The sequence below is a fragment of the Rhamphochromis sp. 'chilingali' genome (genome assembly GCF_963969265.1).
Source record: "Rhamphochromis sp. 'chilingali' genome assembly, chromosome: 10".
Lineage (NCBI taxonomy): Eukaryota > Metazoa > Chordata > Actinopteri > Cichliformes > Cichlidae > Rhamphochromis > Rhamphochromis sp. 'chilingali'.
The window spans coordinates 5,037,108-5,058,471 of NC_137937.1; the positions used below are offsets into that span (position 1 = coordinate 5,037,108).

At 39.3% G+C, this 21,364-nt stretch overlaps 1 protein-coding gene across 5 annotated transcripts; it reads right to left on the reverse strand.

Moving 5' to 3' along the window:
* Window positions 1–301: 301 nt before the first annotated feature.
* tango2 (transport and golgi organization 2 homolog) lies at window positions 302–20,944 on the reverse strand. Of its 5 annotated transcripts, none has more exons than XM_080895254.1 (9): window positions 20,798–20,944; window positions 18,980–19,102; window positions 11,724–11,812; window positions 9,901–10,020; window positions 9,645–9,762; window positions 3,088–3,155; window positions 2,750–2,903; window positions 1,745–1,849; window positions 302–1,388 (listed from the first exon to the last, which is right to left on the reverse strand). In XM_080895254.1, exons 2-9 carry the CDS (start codon window positions 19,033–19,035, stop codon window positions 1,268–1,270), a joined length of 831 nt encoding a protein of 276 aa, XP_080751380.1. In that variant the 5' UTR covers window positions 19,036–19,102; window positions 20,798–20,944; the 3' UTR covers window positions 302–1,267. The 5 variants fall into 5 exon arrangements, with proteins under 5 accessions (XP_080751380.1, XP_080751379.1, XP_080751381.1 ...); XM_080895253.1 differs by lacking the exon at window positions 20,798–20,944 and adding an exon at window positions 20,662–20,771; XM_080895255.1 differs by lacking the exon at window positions 20,798–20,944 and adding an exon at window positions 19,608–20,580.
* Between the last annotated feature and the right edge of the window lie 420 nt (window positions 20,945–21,364).

Below are 21,364 nucleotides of genomic sequence, written 5' to 3' on the forward strand. Positions count from 1 at the left end.
CCAAATGTTCAGGTACATCCTGAAGGGTGCAATATTCCACACAGGCAGGAGGGGTCACTGTTTGAAAACAGTTGCAGGTCAGCTAAAGTACATACAATGGCATAACACTGCAAACCAGGGATACTGGTTAAATGACCATAGGGAGATTTTAAATGGAAAAAACTAACAAAAGATCAAAATACATATGTACATATTACTCACAAATCATATCAAGTTTGAACTCTTTTTTTTTTTAGGGAACAGAAGTCAAATTAACCATGGGTTCAATCTGGTTACAAAAAGCTTTCTTCACATTAATAAATACATTACTCATACGTCACCTGCATGTGGGTAAATCCTAGAGTCATACAGGAAGCAGCGGAGCCAGCTTCCTAGGCCTATACTGATATGTGTGTGAGCACATGGTTCCTGACAGTTATTTTGTATCCGTAATCATAATGCAACAATCAAAAAGAGAGGTGTTTGGATAAACTGTTATTTATTTTCAGGCTGTTTTTTCAAGATCCAGTGCATTTAACAGTGCATTGAAACATTTGATGCTGTGACGCAAAATTACCTAAACACCAATGAAAGGGTAATCAGAAACTTACAAAGTAGCCAGTAATCCTGGTGATGACTCGTGTGAACTTAAATCTTCTAGAAAAATATATGTGACCCTATGACTTGTCATAGGATGCCAATTTAGCCTGCAGCCTGAAAATAGAGCATAAAATGTAAATCATGGATGGAAGGTTACATCGGACACCAAAAAGCATGTATTCATGCACCGCAGACGAGCTTTTCTACACTTCACCCAGACAAGCTGTATTTAAAACCACTAATGTCAGAACCAGTCATAACGTACTGCATGTAATGTGCCTAACACAGATCATCTCCTGTCTTTTGCCATGTGTGTGAAAGGGCCACAATGTCTAGCGTTCATGACAGAAAATGGCATCACACCAATCTTATATTTACCAAATTACATTCAAGCTATAATTTTTGAGAAGGTTCATGACATGTAGGTAAAATATTTTCCTCTACAAAACTCTAAATGTCCTTTGGCATCTTTACTTTTTTTAAAATTAGCATACATCTTTAAATTAAATCAAAAGTAAGAAATATATGAAACTGATGTTAACGAGGCAGCTAGTGACTAGCTGAATAAAAAAAGTGCTGATGAGTCTTTGCGGTCACATGAGGCTCAGCTGAAGGAGATGGTGAGGAAAAGGTAACGGAAGGAGAGATGATGCAGAAAGGCACAGAGTAGGTTTCCTCCATTGTGTCTTCACTCCTGCAGTTTGAACTGGAAAGAACTGGTGCTCCATTTGGTTGTGTCACAGTCAAGCATGGTGCGCTCTGTGAAGATCACATTCCCTTCTGCATCTATCAGGATAATTGTATTGGTTCTGAATGGATAACAATACAGAGAAGAAAACAATTGTAAATTTAATATCTAATAAGTATGACAGTGGTTATGAAAAGTCACTTTTCAGACACTGTTTGCTGCTGCCCTGCTAAATGATGTTTTGATAGCTTTGGAAAGGACTAACCCTCTGACCTTTTGGCTACAAGAGAGTGTCTGTACCCAATAATCCAGTGTTTCATTGCTGTGGAGGATTGATTACACTGGGGATTTTTTTTGTGTGCCAAGAGTTCACTGTTCTGTGATCTTGCTGTCTAGCACAGCAGTGTCAGTCACCACCAGTGAACACATAAGGAGGTGAGAGAGAAATGATATCTGGTGAGTGAGGAAGGCTCTGACCTTGTTCCATAATGAGGGGAGCGAACACACACGGCTGACAGAGCCTGGATCATGGACTTGCTATAACCATCACCCTGAGTCTCCTGAATTGGATCAGGTGTGTTCCTGTTAAAACAACAACAACAACAAAACAGATAACTTTAGAAAGCGTGTCGGGTTTTAATTGCACATGCATTAATACTTTTTTCATTATTTATTGCTCTTGAAGCAAATCCCATTTCTGAGCGATCCATAAAATCCACCAATACCCTTTAAGTGTATGGGTGTCTGCATGGAAACTTGGGTCAGATTATACCAAATGCAGTGATTCTAGCTGAGTGCTATTGGTGATCGCTCCCTGCAAGTCCCGTTCTAACCACCTTCCATGTGTGACCGATTAATGTGCTGGATCTCCTCACAGCGACCCTTATATCTGAATTTCATTTGAGGGTCTTCAAAGCTGTGCAAGATTATTAAAGTATATTAAACTAAATTAAAAACTAAAACTAGATATGGAAAATATTTTAGTTAACTAAAGCAATAAAAATTAATTTAGTGTCAAATTTGTCAACCACGCTGAGCGGGCTCTGGTACTGACAGGGATGTCTATTGGTCTATTAGACAACACCCTTCACCCTCTTCTTAAATTATGCTTCAATTGATTGCACCTGTTTATCTTATATATCAATCCATCCATCCCCTTCAGCTTATCCGTTTCAGGGTCACCGGGGGACTGGAGCCTATGTCAGGTTGACAGTCTGGCACAGAGCTCAAATGCACTGACATTCACATCTATGGGTAATCTATAGTCAATGAGTAAAAGTGAATGATTCAATTCACTTTTACTCTGATAGTGCAAAATAACAACAACAGTCGCTTCTGTTGTTGGGGTGGGGTGGCTGTAGCTCAGGACATAGAGCAGGTCATGAGCAGAGTATCAGGCTTTTTCAGTGGCATCTCCTACATTCACACAATTTAAAATGCACTGCAGCTGAATGAGATTTAAGTGGGTGTTTGTGAACTTACAGCTCCTCATTATTAAGGACACTGAGTAGCTCTTGCACCAGCCCATCACAAGAGAGCGTCTGGTCGCTGACGACGCTGGTGAAGTGTTGCTTGCCTTTCAGCAGTTTCTTCCATGGAGTATCCAGCAGCGAGTTGCTCAAGCCGTAGATTCCTGCTGAGGGGGAACAAGATAAATACAGACAAATTTAAACATTAGCAAGCTCTGCTAGCGTCTTTCTGGTGTGTTCTTCAATCTGAGAGCAATTTCACTGCGGAAATGTCAGACTGACATGAGCCAGCCATAGGCCAGGAGGAAAGGTATGAAAGGTTTCTACAGCAACCATACTAAAAACACAGACCTGGATTTAGATGGATGGGTTCAGGGCTGCCTCTGTTTCCATAGTAACACACAATGTCTTGTTTAGCTCTAGAGAGGACACAGTAAGATGGGAAATTAGACATTTTATGATAATCAAACGTGTTTATGTCTAATTATGACTGTTGTGTCAGGAGTCAGAAGACTTTGAGGCTATTGAAATAAAGCGAAATAGAGCAAAGAGAAAGTTCAAAGGGGCATTCCTCAGGGAAACATGGAAAATGAGCGCTGAGGGTGAAAGAGAATAACAAACTGCACCATATAGCATTTTTTTAATGATGCATTTTCTTTGCAGCCCTGGAAAATAGGAATTAAGAAGCCTGTGTTATTGCTGGACGCAATTCAAATGGGAAAGTTAAAATACTATACCACACTAGAACAATTTTGATGTTATCCACAAAGGACAACTGGGTGAAATTAAGGTCTCAAAGTAAAAATTAGTGCTGCAAATACCCTTGACTACCACAAAAGCCATTTAGTTACGGTGTTAGATCTCCTTGCAAAGTCCTCAGTTAGAGGGAATTTATTCAGTCTGCAAAAAATCTATCCGACATCAAGGGCATCTGTCACAGCCTTGGTACAGGAGAGTGAATAATAAATTATGATCGAAGCCTTTGAACCAGTAGTGGAATTCGTTTTTTTGATGTCAGTTTTATGACAGCAATACCAGTGGCATCAGTCAATCTCAAATGTGGTGCAACACTGTTTCAACATCTGACTTGGAAAGTTTCCCAGTTGAGAGCTGGCAAGACAAGGGCACAATATGCTGCTGGGCTTTTACTCTGCAAATACATTTACTAAATAGTTTTAAAAGCCAAAGTACATATTAGACAGCCTTTGGTCTGACCTGTTAGCACCACAAGCTGAGAATATTTGCCATTATTAACAAAGATTTCATGTCACGTTGAGAAAAACAAGTCTATTAATGAATTAGTAAATTGAAAGAACATTATTTTGTAACGGCTTTGATAATCAAATGAGCCTGCTTGGTTTTTCAACAAAAAAACAACAACAAATATTTCAACTGACTACATTTTTCTCAACTTCACTTGCCTGAAAGAAACTATTTCTGATCATTTACAGAATAACCAATTAAAACAGGTCAGTTAAACAATGCTGAAAAATCTCTTAGTTGTAGGTGGTTAGTTATATTTTGCTCTACAGGAACATGAACAATATAATTCACACCCTCATTTCCTCTCTTCATGGACTGCCCAAGATGTTGAGCATGTCCTTCAGATTTAGCACCATGTTGATCTGATTTACATAATCATCCCCTACATCTGGGGTTCTCAGACTGTGGGTTTGTCTCCACTAGTGGGGCTTAGAGCCTGTGCAGGTGGAATGTGGACAACCAGGAGTCCAGCTAAGTCGAATGAATATGACGTCCCAAGGGAAAATAAACAGAAGCTTGCCAATGCTATCAGCCTGACATTTAGGTAATAATTGATTTTAAAAACAAAAACATGCTTGTCGGACATGCCAGCCTCAGTGGAACAGAAGATCCATCAGAACAGGCTTGGTTTTCCAATATTCAAATGTCCATTTTTGATGGGGCTGTGTGCCTGCAAAATCAGATCTTTTTTTTTTAGGCTTTTCAGTTAGCTCAAACAAGTCTGAAAGGAGTAAGGACTCAAAGCTGACTGCTTCAAAAAAGGTGTAAATACTGCGCTTATGTTCCTCCTACATATGAACTGAAATTTTAGTTTATGGTGTTAATTTTCTTATTAAAGTCGATAAAAATGATAAATTCCCCAATAACTTAGTTTGACATGATGATGTGGTGAAAAGCATTGTCTTAAGTCAGGCTGGGTACACAAACATAATGGTGTAAGACAGGGGTGGGTAGCTCCAGGCCTTGAGGGTCGGTGTCCTGCAGGTTTTAGATATCACCTGGGTCAACACACCCGAATTAAATGATTAGTTCATTACCAGGCCTCTGGAGAACTACAAGACATGCTGAGGAGGTAATTTAGCCATTTGAATCAGCTGTGTTGGATCAAGGACACATCTAAAACCTGCAGGACACCGGCCCTCGAGGCCTGGAGTTGCCGACCCCATCCGAATGCTCATCGAGGCGATCGTTGGCTCAAGAGTTGGGAGTTCGCCTTGCAATTGGAAGGTTGCCGGTTCGAGCCCCGGCTCGGACAGTCTCAGTCGTTGTGTCCTTGGGCAAGACACTTCACCTACTGGTGTGGGCCAGAAGGGCCAATGGCATGATATGGCAGCCTCGCTTCTGTCAGTCTGCCCCAGGGCAGCTGTGGCTACAACTGTAGCTTGCCTCCACCAGTGTGTGGATGGTGTGTAAAGCGCTTTGGAGGACTAGTAAAAGCGCTATACAAATACAGGCCATTTACCATTTATAATCTTGCTTGTATTAAATATATATCGCATTGTGGTGGGGCGTGGACGCGGTGCTGGGCGGACGCACCTGCACGGCATCCGCAATCATGCCCGCCGGGGAATTGGGGTTGTTGTGGTGTATTGTGGTGTGATGTATGTGCGTCTGGCAGCTGCGGTCAATAAGGATGGCTAAAAACTGATGTATGGACCTGCCGTGTCTCATTCACACCACACGCATATTTCGCTGAAATATTTGTATCTCTTTTAAACCTCAGAACTGAGCATGGTTTCTTAAACCAACAACTATAAACACATCAGCACTGGCCAATATTCACTCAAGGCGAAAGCAGTGACCGCTCATCCAAGCACGCACATGGTAGCCAGTCAATGAGAACCAGATGGCACTGTAACCTGAGAGAGAAGCCTTTATTTGTCTGCTCTGCAAAAATGAAATTGTCTGAACTAGTATTTTGTCTTGGTATTGAGGTCTTCACTCAACAATACCTCAACAGCCTGGCTCTATCTACACACTTTGCGTGTGATATCAAATCAAATTGACCATGGTGGCAGCAGGTGGAGGATTTATGGAGAGAGAGTTCCATTTGTGCTGTTTGAAACTGGCTAAAATGTTGAAAGTCCCATCAGGTGTGCCGTGGGTTTATTTGGGCTGAGATGAGGGAACAGCAGGAGGTCGGGACCATCGGGCAAAGCGAGAACAAAGAGGGAAGAGTCAAAAACAGGCTTTTTCAGATCTCAGTCAGAGAGTTAATCAGTATGCTAGCTGAGAAGTATTCTAATGAAGAGTCCTCTATATTGAGGCTGCAGAGCATCACCAGCTGTAGTGTAGTTGGCTGAGATGGTTGAGTGAGCTTTCAAGAAATTCAGGTAATTTTTGAGGGAAAAAAATAATCATAGCAGACAGAAACTTTGGGATTTATCAGCAAATCATTGAATAGGACGTGTTCCTACATCTCGCCTAGTCACCATCAGTGATTCCAACTTTGGCTTTGGCAATATGTTTCTGTAAAAATGCAAGGAACTATTTCTAGTCAGTCTGATGGCACCATGTTGATTGAAAAGAGATACATGACAGATGTAGTTCTTAGTAAAACATTCATATACTGTATGGAAACATGGAACTTCAAATATTTATATTATACCAGTGATGTATTGTAATTCAGACCTCCCATCTGATAGAAAAAGGCTGTGCATACAACCATGCAAACAATCAGAGAGCAAAAATTAACATCATTTAAATTTGTATGGCAATTTTTAGACATCTGGAGTGTATCATGCAGTGCTATTTATTGTAATCCACTCAGGAGAATCTCATCTTCTGTTCTTCTAAAACAGAATATGATTTCCCAAGAGGCGATGTTACAAGCACTTTGGAGAGAAGAAAAACAAATCCTCACAGTACAGTTTCTTTAAAATGTTGAGAGTTCATCCGCCCCTGATACTGTGGAATGTGCGTATCTGCTGCCCCGCTGTGTTTCTTTTTGAGCCCGAACAAGTTTCTGCCAAGAATTACAACACAGGGTTTGAGGCAATAAGATCGAACCACTTTCTAAAGTTGTTTTTTTTTTTTTTTTTTAAACAGCCAAACTGAAAGTGCATATTAGGGAGGCATTTCTTTGCGGGCAAACATCAGAGCACATATTTAATAAAATGGATAATCTCTGGGCATTGACTTTAAAGCAAGAGCGACTTAAAGTGGGATCAAAAACCAGAGCTATAGACAAGTCAGATGAAGTGTTGGATATGGAGCCTCGAGAGCATCAAGCTGAGAATATCTGAGTCAGATCAAAATTTAAATATATATGGCATTAGCTTCACGACTGTGAGGCCCAGTAGACATTTCTTTAAATACAAGGCTGCCACAGACCAAATTATTCATGCACAATCCAATCCAACATGATTAAAGAATATTCCTGGTGAGACTTCTCCATTAATAAGCAGCAATAAATAAATTATCAAATAGTTTGTATGTTAAGTGTACAGTTTTGCTCTCATGTATCTGTAAAGAGTGATGAGACTTACACAAAGAAGGTGGCACATCTTGACCCCACTGCCACCAGTCGCCACATCGTAAATCACGCCTGTGCTTACAGATGAAACCAAAAGCCTCTAATTGTCATGTAAAGCTACTGTCAATCCACCAGCAGTTATTGATTCGGAAAGAAACCAAACGCCTTATTTCCTCAGGGCAGCTGGGCACATTGCAGTGGATAACAAACAGGCTGGTAATGATGGTGCTTACTAAAAAAGATTGTGCATATGTAACTGCTGCCCCTGGTTTTAACAGGGACATCTGCATATTCTGAGCTGATCAAAAATAGCAGCTAAGCCACCTAGATAATGTCATACGGTTGCCCCTAGGTTAAAAAAAGAAAAAGGAAAAAAAGCTTTCAAAGGCTCAGATGATACCGACACTTCTGAAAATAAAGCTCCAAGTAGCTGACTTTTTGTGCAGGTATACACAAGTATATACACAGACCTTTAAGAATACATGTTTGTTTGGAATCTCACATGTGCGTATTTCACTCGGTTCAGTGGTATGCTGAACTCTTGTGGCTTTCTTCACAGTTTGAGGTGCAAAGTCTGCTGAGATTGGGAAATCTAGTCTCTCAGATGCAAAATACTTTAAAAAAAATGATGTGAAAATTATTAGCGTGAGAAGCAAAAAAGGTCTAGCTAACTATATTTAAAGTGAACCAGAGTTGCAGTATACTTTAAAGCTCAGCAGCCAAACAGCACGATAGGAGTCCCACAGTAACTCATATGATGCTTTCACAGAATGTAGCCTAATATATTGATGGTACTGAGACACAGTGAATCTCAGTATAGTGCAAACAATCTAAAATACATCACTTTGTGCATTGTCGTGCCAATGTGTGCTACTATTATTATGCCATTTTAAAAATGAATACACCACGATCACAAATGTAGGAGTGACATTGGTTTCTGCATGTGGTAAATATATATTGATCAAAAACGTTGATATTTGGCAGAACTGTATTCATAATTCATATAAAATATTGCCCTATAAATAAGCTTAGCTTTGAATGAGCCACTACATTACAGAGATATGTTTAAGTCTTTCAGTTGTATTGCTGAAACTTGCAATACCAAAGCCACAGAAGATGTTTCCAACCTACAATACTGTTTCAAAAAGTAGCACCTTATCCATTATATTGGAGTTGGTAGAAATTATTAGGTGGCAAAGAAAATAATATGAAAAACAAAATATTTCTCTATCCTGAAAGCTCTTTTGGGGATAACAAACTACTTCAGGCTATGTTAAGAGGAGGAAAAGTCCACTTTTTCTTCTCCAACAGAGATACAACTTTTAACCTCTGAACTCTCCTTTCCCCCGCTTTCCTTTGGGCAGGTGCAGTCATAATGTTATCAGCAGGAGAGCTGGCTGTACTCCCGTCAGGAGCGGTTTCTCTACCATCAGCAGCACAGCATCAAGCGTCAACACTTTATAGCAAACTTTTTATGTTACACATTTTTGTAATTTCAGGTAATATTGCCTTTACATCAGCTACACTATGCTCCAGCTCCCTAAGACAACAGTATGGCTTCACTATATTGCAGCTCTCTACATGGGCCGACAACCTGACAGCTATCCGAGTGTGCACTGAGCCCATTTTCTTTCTTTTCTATGCTTATCATCAAATTCAGTCAAGTCAGGCTTGTGAAGCACATGGGAGGGGAAAAAGCCTTCGTTATTTTTTATGCTGTCTAGAGTTTCTTTGTTTATAGCCCTGAAATATGAACAGGTGTTCCTTTGGAATTTTAATGCTGGCTCGTTCGCAGCTCAGTGTCTTTTCAGTTCTGCCTGGCTGGCACTCCAAAGATGAAGATGTTGCTTTTGTGGTTTTCTTTCCGTGGTAAGGCCAAAATTCAGAGGAACAAAGTTAAAGCCCAGTAAAAAAAAAAAAAAAAAAAAAAAAAAAAAGAGACTCCTTTACTGTTTAGATTGTGAGAAGACACACATTATACAGCCTAGTGTGGCTATTTTGCATATTTCTTCTCACTCTGGAAAATATTTCATCTTATGAAATGCAACAGTGGATAGCGTCTGTTTTTAAATGTTAGTGTAAACATCCACATGATGGATATACTTATTTGAATCAGCTTTATCAGTGCATAGAAAATATGCAGATGGATTTCACAACACGTTTTACTCACTTGAACTCAGCTGTGATGAGGTTAAACCCATTGTACAGGTGGCCTTCTGACGACACCTTCTTCAGGTAGGAGTAGCTGTCCTGATCCTTGTCCATTAAATAGTGAGACACTAGAAATCCTGCAAATTAGCAAACGTAATAAGAAATGTATGTAATGTATGTGTACTACTTATTCCTTAGAATCAGTTATATTATCACATGGATTCTAGACACTGAGGCTGTAAAGGGGCACTTGGGACATTTTCATGGCTGATTACCTCGTCCTTGTGCATCAGGGTTAGGACGTCCCTCCATGTAGTTGGTGATGGCAGCCAGCTTGCCCCTCTTGCTGATCCCCAGCCATGACCCCCCTTCCTTCCCTAGCTCCAAGTCCAGGCCTGATAAACACAGAGTTACAATGTATTTTTAAAAAGAGAGGGGCATCAGACCTCACATGAAAAGAGTATGACTCGATTTTAACGGATAATAACAGAGATTCTTCAGTATACCCTGCTTCTTTTGCATGCCAGTTTTCCTTAACAAGAACAAATGATGGGTAACGAATGATTAACTCAAGAAAGAACTAGGTCATTTGTCACTAATCATATGGCAAACAGACTTTTTAATTATTCACTGCAGCTAAGTGCTAGTTTGAGAAAAAACACATAAATTCATGCAATATGCAAAAGATGTGAAAGGGAAAGAATTCTACAGTTAGAAAAATGTTAATAAATAATAAAAAGAGAAAAAAGAATAAATAATTAGCAATGGAAATTTGAAGTTTCTCTGATATTAGTAGCAAATATATATTACATATTATTTTTGAAATGGTCTTATTATGCTTTTACCTATTTGACATCATGCTGTTTGCACAAATGTTAAAAATGTGGATATTAAAAGTAGACAAAGTTTCAAAACGTCAGTGTGTGTGTGTGGTCATAGTTCTATATGCAGTGGATATCCCAAATATGACCATTTTAGGCACACAGCTCTGGCTGTGAACACAGGAGCCCCGCCCCCCAACTGTGCAAAACCTTCTGTTTGGAAGAAACTGCCAATCAAAAGAAATTAGGTTTGAAGGGAGAGCAGTCTCAAAGGGAGAGCGGCTTAAATAGCTTGTTTCATATAGTAGATAGACTGAGTGGCAGTAAGAAATCTAGTCCACATTAAGATGCACAAATAGAAAATATTTTTTTCTGTGTCACTGACATCACAATCAGAGGAAGTATAAAACTTATATAACCTTCAAGATGTTGTCCAATTGGAATGAAATCTCATAAGAGTGATGGCAGGAATTATTTTAGTCCATCAGTAAATGAATGTTTTCTTTCTACATCCCTCTCCTCCAGTTGACACAAAGAATGTCAGGCCCTGCAAATTTGCAGCACTTCCTGGTGATCAATAAAGACAGGTCCACTTATACAGTCAGTGACCTCGAGAGCCAAATGGTCTAATTCCTCTGAGGGTGGATGGAAAGCTAGCTAAATTCCACTGGGACCAATAGCTTACTTCCCTTCTCGCCATGCTACGTCTCCTTCAGGGCCCTACTGCTACCCACCCACCACACTCACGCCCCGTTCATCCCCCAGCCCTGCAGATAAGACAGAGCCATTTATTCCTGTCACATTGCATAAAAACAGCCATCAATTAAGAACCCACTAGTCGAGTTCTGACCCCTCTATTACAAAGGGGAGAGGAGACTGGCGAACAACGAGGATATGGCACCATTTCTTCCCTCAGCAGAAAAACAGAAGACTGATTTTTTCTGATTAGCCATAATGTGTATTGAACATCAGTCAATTAAATGTAGTTTGCTGTGGGTGGGGATGTTCTGCGATGGATTTTTGAGGTGAAGGAAAGGGATTTTTCCTTGATTAATGAAAGCTCTTTATTCTTACAGGTAAAGTTTGTTAAGCAGTACTAAAAAGCCAACCAACCTTGCATATATTAATCAAAATAAGCAATTAAATTCTAACAGACACGTTTACACAAAACATACAAGAAAGTTTTTCACTAATTTGTGTTAGCTTTAGCTTTAGAAATTACTGCTGTTTAGTGAAAAGCTTGACTGGTGGTCTCAAGTGTATATGTACAGGCTTACCACTGAGGATCTCATTGCTGGCCCCCCAGAAGTCTGCAGCTTTGGATGGCCTGTTGTAGAACTCATCTCTGTTTGCAGCCAAAATTAGCCTGAGAACATAACAGGTTAAAACTTGTAAAGGGGGCTCAGCCCCCAATCATAATGCCATGCATACAATCAGAATCAGAATCAGAATACTTTATTGATCCCTGGGGGAAATTATTTTTTGTTACAGTGCTCCATTTTAAACCAACATTAAGACAAGACAGACAATACGCTAACTAAGAATAGTACAATATATACATATATATACATACATACATACATAAGTCACTTATAAATAAATATTTGGAAAAGAAACATGTGTAGTTGTAGCAGCAAACAGTGTGTTAAGTGGATGCGTTGTACAGGGAGATGGCCACAGGCAGGAATGATTTCCTGTGTCGTTCAGTGGTGCTTTTCGGTAATCTCAGTCTCTCACTGAACGAGCTCCTGTGACTGACCAACATGTCATGGAGTGGGTGGGAGGTGTTATCCAACATTGTCTTTATCTTGGACAGCATCCGCCTCTCCGACACCACCTTGAGGGAGTCCAGCTCCATCCCCACAACATTGCTGGCCTTACGGATCAGTTTATTAAGTCTGTTGGCATCTGCGACCCTCAGCCTGCTCCCCCAGCATGCAACAGCATAGAGGATCGCACTGGCCACCACAGACTCATAGAAAATGCCTTTACAATACAATTACAACATTGCATTACAATGTTAAAAAGCAATTCATTTAGTTGGATGACCTGTTGTAGTGCCTAAGAACCACCCTGCCACTCCATACACCTGGACAAGATGCAAACTAGAAATAGAGCTGTTTTCTCACCTAACCTCATTACCTGCCTATTTGCTCACCTGGTTCTTCGTGCTCCTATACAGTCTCTCTATCATCTCTCTGTCCAACCTCCTGGACTGACAATCACACACAAATGCATGGTATTCAACATAACATAACATAACATAACATAACATAACATTATCCTAAGGGCTGGGAATCCACATTTGATATCAATATATATCAATATATGCTTATTTATGTGAAATCATCATCAGTGAATGTAGGCAAACCAATCGACACTGGCTTTGTATATCTTTTGTTGACTCTAATCACATGTCCACTACACTTTTTGCTCACTTTTTGATCTTTCTTCTTGCTGTTTTCATCCAGCTTTCTCCCTCTCTCGCCTATGGGACATTTATTTAAAAAAAAAAAAAAGAAAAAAAAAAAAAAAAAGAATATTTCTATCATATGGTGAGTCTAATTCATTTGATCTTAACATGAAGGTAAGAACATATGCTACTATTATCCACTAGAGACTTATATAATTACAGTACATATATACATACAGCATCTGTAATGATGAAAACATTTGTGGTTTATGGCCAGAAGGTCAGTGTAAAAAATAAGCTCCCAGACTGTTACAGTGCAACTTTCACATTTTCAGTATAATAAAGTCCTCAGATACAACCAGAAGCACTCACGTTAAGCATCTCATTTTCTAAATTGATTGAGCAGGAGCCAGAGGAGAGAATATAAAGGGTCAAGGCTGCAAAGAGAAGGTGTTTCTTTGAAGATGACCAAAGTAAAGAGGATCAAAAGGAATGTAACTGAAAAAAGCAAAAGGCAATAGAGTCAGGAGCTCAAGTTTGGAGAATTTATCCATATACAGCAGGCTTTTGGATATGATTGAGTCCCTCCATATAAAACAGGTTTATTTAATGAAGACGTGCAAAAATGAATTGTAACCTTCTTGCAGTGGTTGGATTTGAGTCACAGGGGTCTCATCCTGGAATGAGGCCCAGGATAGGAAAAGCAAGCCCAAAGAAACTCCATAGGTCCGTCCTCCTGTGGGCCCATCAACCACAGGAGGAGACATAGGATTTTAGTGTCTTGTGTGGATTGGACACTGGTCTCTGGTTACATTGATGGCCCTGCAACCTGAACTCGTATAAGCAGTAGTAAATGGATGGATTGATGGACGGATGAACAGTTACAGATCCCTGTAGTACGTGGGATGGGGTTGAAGTATGGTGTTTCATTACTATTTCCCAACTAGAGCAGCTAGTCATGTGAAATTTTGCAAGAAAATCAATTTTACACCAGCTCCAAGTTTCACAATCTGAAGCCAAATTCTTGAGCAACAAGCAACAAATTCCCATCCACTCTTATATATTTTGAGACCATGTAACTCGTGGGAGGAAATCACTGATGTTTTTTATGAAATGACTCCAATGCCTTTGGCTTTGTGGTTTTATTCATTTTTAGAAACAACTGAAAACACTTTGAATCTTAAAAAACAAACAAAGAAACTAGAATACAATACATATTATTGTATTGTAAATATTTAGAATGAAGAGCTCAAAGATTCTGAACATTTGAAATAGACCAGGTTGAATTTTGGAGAAATATGCATGAGCATCTCTAAGTACTGACACAGCCACATAAATGAGAGTTTATGACTATTAAACTCTGTAACTATCAAATAGCTTGAATCAAGTGTTGGATAACCCCACTGCTGTTAGGAGCTACCTAAAGCGGAGAAAAAGCAGGCTATTAAGGGGTTAAAACAATTTGAAATAGTATTTTACAAGTAAATCATCTTATCTCAATCTCATTTTGCAAAGCTGGCTGTGTCTGCCACATGCACGTAACCTCTGCAGGTGTTTTATTCCATTTTAAATTTGTTTTTTATTGTCGAAGCAAGGCTACGAGACAAACATTTACTGCTGCAAACAAGAGCGAATAGCCTGAACAAGAGTGTGATCTGATTTCCAATAAATCCCCTTCAATGGGACTCTTAAGTCTGACACAGACTGTCTGTCAGTTAAGCGCTGCACTAAACTTTGACCTACAGTTTATTATTATTCGGAGTGAATCAGATTGTAATGACGCCATTATGCTCACAACCATTAACAGCAAAACACTGTATTGTGACCTGTATCTAATGCAACACCTGTTCTAACATGTGCCTTTATTCACGGGTCACTTTTTGTCATTTTTGTAGTGGGCTAGTATGTCCTCACTTAGCAGTTAAGACCCAACAATCACACAGCTTCACACAGCCCATCTTTCCTACTCAGATATTATGAAAAACAGTAAACATTGACTCTGTTCCTTGATGAAAAAGGTAACCTCTCTATTTCATGCAATTTGCGTAATAAAATAATCTGCACTATAGCAGCAAATTAATAACATAAACAAATAAAAAGCATCTGTCTTATTTTTAAGTACATATGGGGAGTGGCTTCGTATTGTGAAAAGATGCATTGAAAATACAGATAAAGCATTTCAATACATCTTAATGCCAAACTATGTAGAATTATCTATGGCACAGAGTATTATTAAAATGATTCAAAAAATCTCTGGAGAAATCTCTGTATACAGCAGCAGGGCTTTGCTGTGAAAGAGCTTGCCTATCTGTAGTCACCTATCAAAAACTTTTGGGGCAGTATGAAATGAAATATAAAAAAATGTTATGTTTTTACAAGCAATTTTTCACTCAGATGTCTAGCCTGCTTATAGAAATCGTTTAATAGCATCTCCATGGTTAGAAAACCTGTAACTAAGTACTACTCTATTGTTTCATATGATTGAAGAGGGTAAGTAATAGGAGGTGCTGCTAACTACACCACTCCAATTGTCTAACTGTTCTTCAGAAACTGTGAGCGCCTCTATAAATGTGGACGTTTTAACTGTTTGTTGGTCTGGAGCATTCAGATATGTGTTAATACAATGCCGCAATGTTACCAAGAGTTGGGGAGCTGCAAAGACACCCCAACGTCAGACGATGCAATGCTTAAAGAAACTGCAGAAAACCCAAGTGCTACCACTCAGAGTATGGGTGTCTGAAAAGGTTTCCAGGAGAAAGCCTCTTCCTCCTAAATCCCAAGGCTTCTGAAACAATGTCCTTCAGATAAACAAGACTACAGTGTAGATGTCTGGCCATTGTCACCTTTAAAAGAAAAACCAAAAAACCCCTCCATCTAACATTCAACAAGACAATGATCTCAAGCACAGCAGCAAATCTTCAACAGAATGGCTGAAAAAGAAAAGAATCAATGTGCTGAAATGGTCCAGACCTGTATGTAGCAGGTCCTTAAGAGAGTTGTGCATAAGCGAATGCCCACAAATCTCAAAGAACTAAAGCAATATTGTAAAGAAAAGTTGGCCACAATTCCTTCACAATGATGTGAGAGACTGATAAAAGTCATACAGAAAACTATGACTTTAAGTTATAGCTGCTAAAGGTGGTTCTACAAGCTACTGAATCACCAGGTGCATTTAGACTGAGTTCCATGACAACATTTCTTCTTCATGACTGTATATATATGTGCCCCCCAAACATGCACAATTTAAATCTCAGTGTGTGGTGGGAGCAAGGGGGATGGGGCTGTTAGTCTGAGTATGTTTGCTTGATAATATAATCCCTTTTATATCGAGTTGCTTGGATATATATTTGTATGTCATATTTACTATTGCATCTGCCTCCCCAGGGACAGCAGATGGAAATGAGCTAGTAGCTAAATCTGTTATAAAGCATCACTCCTCCTAAGAGATGAATGCTTTTGTTCATGGTCTCTGACAGTCAAATAAATAAATAACTAAACTAAATTAAGGACAGATGTAAACATTCCCTGTCCCAACTTTTTTGGAAAGTATTGCTTGTTGCTGGCACTGACTTTAAAAAAATGCCATACATTAAAAAAAGGTTTGGTTTTATTTAGTTTTTGTGCCATTTCCAATAAATATAGGGTTTAAACTGCTTGTAAACCACTGCATTTCATTCAATATTTTTAAATATTTCAAGCAATTTTATAACTTCATCTTTAGATGTATTGAGGTAAAGACTGCTGTCATATGATTACAAATCATTAAAAGCCACAGAGGTCAGTGAAATGCATCAGAACCTGCAAATGTATGTTTTATTCCTAAGCTTCTAATGGTCTTCCTATTATTCCTTCAACATAGGAGCTTGCATCTTGTTAAAAGCAAACAAATAAGGCCAAATGACATAACAGGGGTCGACCTCTGTGTATCAAAGGCTAATGACAGCCCGTTCCCATGGTGCTTTATGAGCCACCACTGCTCCTGAAAACAAAGCTAACACTAATGATGCTACACAGGAAGAGAGCATCTGCTTTTGCATCCTGAGGGGCAAATCCCATGCAAGTTGCTCGGATCACAGCGTGAGTCAGCCAGCTGGATCATGTAGGAGGCACAGTGGTAAGGAAAGAGCTATCAAAGCTCATTGACACTCAACTTTGATTTCTTTCTATTCAACAAACACAGTGACTTATGTATCCAAACACATGTGGCTCCCATGGGATAATTTCCTGAGCCTTTGATAAATTTACACCAAGGCATGTTAATGTTAACCTCATGGTGGGTCTAGAAAGATAAAGGAATCACCAAAGTCACTAGACTTTCATTATCATCCTCTGGAGATAACGAAAGTCACCAAAAGCATGGACATCTTCAATTGTTGTTGAGACATTTAAGGTTGTGTCAGAGTGATGACCTAACAGGCATGCTGCCATCGTATATAGTGACCTTATCCCAAGAGGATCAATTATTTTATTTGCTGTTCAGTTACAGTGTCAACATGCTTACATCATGAATACATGCTTAGGGGTGGCTCCAGCTCAGGAGGTGGGACAGGTAATTTACTGATCAGAGGGTTGGTGGTTTTCTAAGCACTTAGAAATAGAAGAAAGTGCTTATATGAATGTGGGGTGAATGAGACATGTTGTATTCTTCTTTTAGTGCTCAAATAGAGTACAGAAGTGCTATATAAGAACCAATCTATTTATCATATACTATAATTTACTTGCAAAGAGCCATGAGCAACATGAGATAAAGAACTATTACAAAAGCTCTATGAAGGGCTGCCATTATGCTGTTTGTTTAGTACATCAGCATCATCTTTTGGTTAAAGGGATTGTAAGTGGCACTTTTATATTATGTTTAAATGACTAACCTTAATGAGAAGTGATACAATATATCCAGGTCAAAATCATATTGCAATGCTATTTGGTGGACTGCTGCAGTGCTTTTGTTCTGAGCAGCTGGTGAAGAAAAACACAGTGGAGACTAGAAATTGCGTTTCTGAATACAGAGATCTCAGCATGAGGGTAATCAGCGAGTCATTTGTGTGGAATATTAACCCATTTAACTCCCGCAGATCCATTCCTGTCATTTTGTGCTGTGAGCGCTATAATAATTGCACTTAATGAAACTTTAATTCTGCCTTCAATCCAATTTTATCTTAGCATGCTGCATATTCCTTTTGATTTACACATTCACCTGAGAAAAAGAAACTGCTTCTGCAGCCAGTACAGTCTATAAATAGCAGACATGATGCTGCATTAGGACACAGTGCGTTTCACCTTTCCCCAGGTTCAGGTCTGAGTCAGTACTCATAACACACCTCTGCTGTGATCTCCTTAGGTGAGGTCAGACTCCCAGAGGGAAGGACAAAGATGGACAATGGCCTGGCAGAGAGCTTGCTCTCAAGCTCTGGGGGATTATAATAAGCTGGGGCTCCACATACCATCAGGCTGTAACTCACACTGACTGCTTGTACTACACCGATCTGTGCTGTTCACTAAAAGAAGTTAGCATTTACTGCTGGGTAGGGCACACGGAGGTTGCACAAAGAGTCAGTGCTTTCATAAAATTGGTAGAGAGGCTGTTTCTAACTTTCCTAGCTGCAGGGAGTATCCGGCTTTGTGAGGGAATCACAGCAAAGATGTGAAAAAACATTGCAAGAGTTTGGTAGCTGCATGTTAACTATGAATTTTGAGAAATATGCTCTAAGTAAAATATTAAAACTGGCCCAAACAGTTACATAATAAATCTGCATGAGAACATAAATGTTCTATAGAGTTTTTATCACCTCGCCCCCTAAAACATAGCGCATAGAGATGGCAATAACATTAACATAACCACAATGTTTCTCCACTTGCTGCTACACACTTGATTTACGAGGTTAGGAGAGTAATATTGCACTTAGAGTCTCTGCTGGAGTGTCCTTAGGCAAGATACTAAAATCTCTGCTCAGAGTATGCAGTTCTGTGGCTGACAATGCCTCGAGAGGGTTTGCTGATACCTGTTTTTTGTGCTTACCTTGTTTTTGCTTTATTACCTACAGTCATATGAGACAGCTCTATTGTTTATCAAGAACTTGCTTCAAGTCCTTGTATATTTAATGCATGACTTAACTGCCTTACCTGTAGGCATTTTTGGATGCAGGCCGGGGGTCAAACTTGAAGAAAATTATACACATGGATGTGCTGGGGATTGATGGCAGGGCTTTCACTTGGTTCACATCTGCCTCTAAATCTCAGCCATACCTGACAAAGAAAAGAATATAGGAGTTATTCTGAATACCCTTTAAAGAAAACAAACAATCTAATTCCCACACCTTGCGATATCACAGCAAAAACAAAAACGACTAATGAAAGAAAAAAAAAACTCCTTGTGTACTTTAACTCCTATTTCTCTTGATTTCCCTTGAAGTGTTTCAAAATCTTGACTGATAAATTGTGGTAAATTTAATTAACCAGACTAGATTTGGAAAGGCACCTGCCTATATAAAGTCTCATGCCTGATGATGCACGTCAAAGCAAAAACCAGGGTAAGTCAGAATTCCTGCAGTGATCAGAAACAGTGCAGCATTGCAAAGCATGCTAAGCATTTTGCTGCAGGGAAAATTCCAAAGAACAGAATGGCCTTTATATTTCTTAAATGAAAGCAGTTTGGAATAAACAGGACTCTTGAAACTTTTGAACTAGCAGGCCATCCAATCAACCAAAAGAGCAGGGACTTTAGTAGAAGTGACCCAGTGGTCGTTCTTACTGAAATTCTGTGTGGAGATGAGAGAACCTTCAGAAGGACGCTCATCACTGCAGTACTCCAATGATATCGGGTTTATGGCCCAGATGGCAGGCAGAAGGAGGTTCCTCATATCAGACTATGAGAAAAAAGATTTCTAACCTGAGCAAACCAAGTCCTCTCATCGCCTGAAAGCGACAAGAGTGAGTGACCAGAAAATAGACAATATAGACTACTGCAGTTGGCAAAGACGTTCAACCTGCCAAGGGGATCCCCACCCAGACTCATGATTTATTCCACCGACAGTTTGTAAATTAAATACAAACATCTATGTATAAGCCTGGAAATATATCCCAGGTGACACACCTCTAATAAAACAAGGTTAATGTGATATTCACGTTTTCTTAATTAACATATTTTCTACGTTTTTATTTCGTCATTTTGAGGCGAATAAAGTTCTGAAAACTTTCTGAATACATTGTTTCCAGACTTAGAACACAGCACCCAAAAGTTTTTTTTCCTGTCTGCGTTCACTCAGCACCTAGTTTATATGTGGAAGAAAAACGGTTTCCCTTTATAGAACAAGCTAATCACATTTTATTACAGTCTTTGCAGTATATTGTGTGGTCATGTCCTGCACCACATTCAGAAGGACTGGGATACAAGTCATTCAGCTACAGTATCCTAACTGTAATGAGTGCAAAGGTAGCAATTGAGTAGAGTCGTAAACTTAGCCATATGTCACAATGGCATTTAATGACTCGCTAGTCCGACCCCAATAATCAGCTGGTATTATGAAGCTAGAGGGTTGTGACAACTTGTCACAGTTGACATCAACTACACATTTTGAATGATACGAGGACACGAGCGACTAGCATTGTCGCAGGACATTAATATTTGATAGACAGCAACGAACTAGCTGAGTAGCATATCCACAGACAAAATATTAGTCGAGTAATATGGTTAGTTGAACGATTAGTTCCAGGATAACTTCACCTACACATAACTAGCTAACGTTAGCTTAGTAATAGTTAACAGTATAACGAGGACACCGACCCAGCAAACTTTAGCTACCTACCCAAACTTAGCTGTGTGCGAAACAATATACTACAAATGATATCTGGCTTATCGGTTTTCTACACTGCTGTTGTGTCGCCTAGTTGTACTCACCACCCCTCAACACTCGGTGTTGACAGCTAAAAGGAAGTACTCACAAAGAGTGACCTCGATTTGAGTCTTCAGTCGTTTCATAAGGCTAAAAATCCGACGTGACCGGTTATTATCTGTGACGTGACCTTAACCCCGCCCGCCTCTGCATTTACATACATAAAACAAGCGCATATGCTCAGTATTCCAGTATGATTGGTCATTTTACAAAACACGAACAGCCAAGCTCGCAGTAAACGGAAGCAATGAGGTTTCCGGTTTAGTTAACATTATTTTCAAAATAAAAGCATTAGTGTCAGAAGTGTGTTTTTATGTTACAATTCTTTAAGGAAAAACGGCTTGGCAAACAGGGTTTATTTTATTAACATGATTATGCCTCACAATACAATATAACTGAAAACTATATTGTCATTTGTTTTAACACATAGACTGTAGTACAGGGTAGCATTTTTCCAAATAAGGAACACTTTTAATTTGAAAAATATTCTGTAGACGTCATTTTTGTATTCCCGCGGGATTGACGATGTAGTATTGATATCAATCATGTCATATCAATAGACAGGAGAAGCCTACAGAGAAATGCAAGATGAAACTGATAAAATAAAATGGAATAA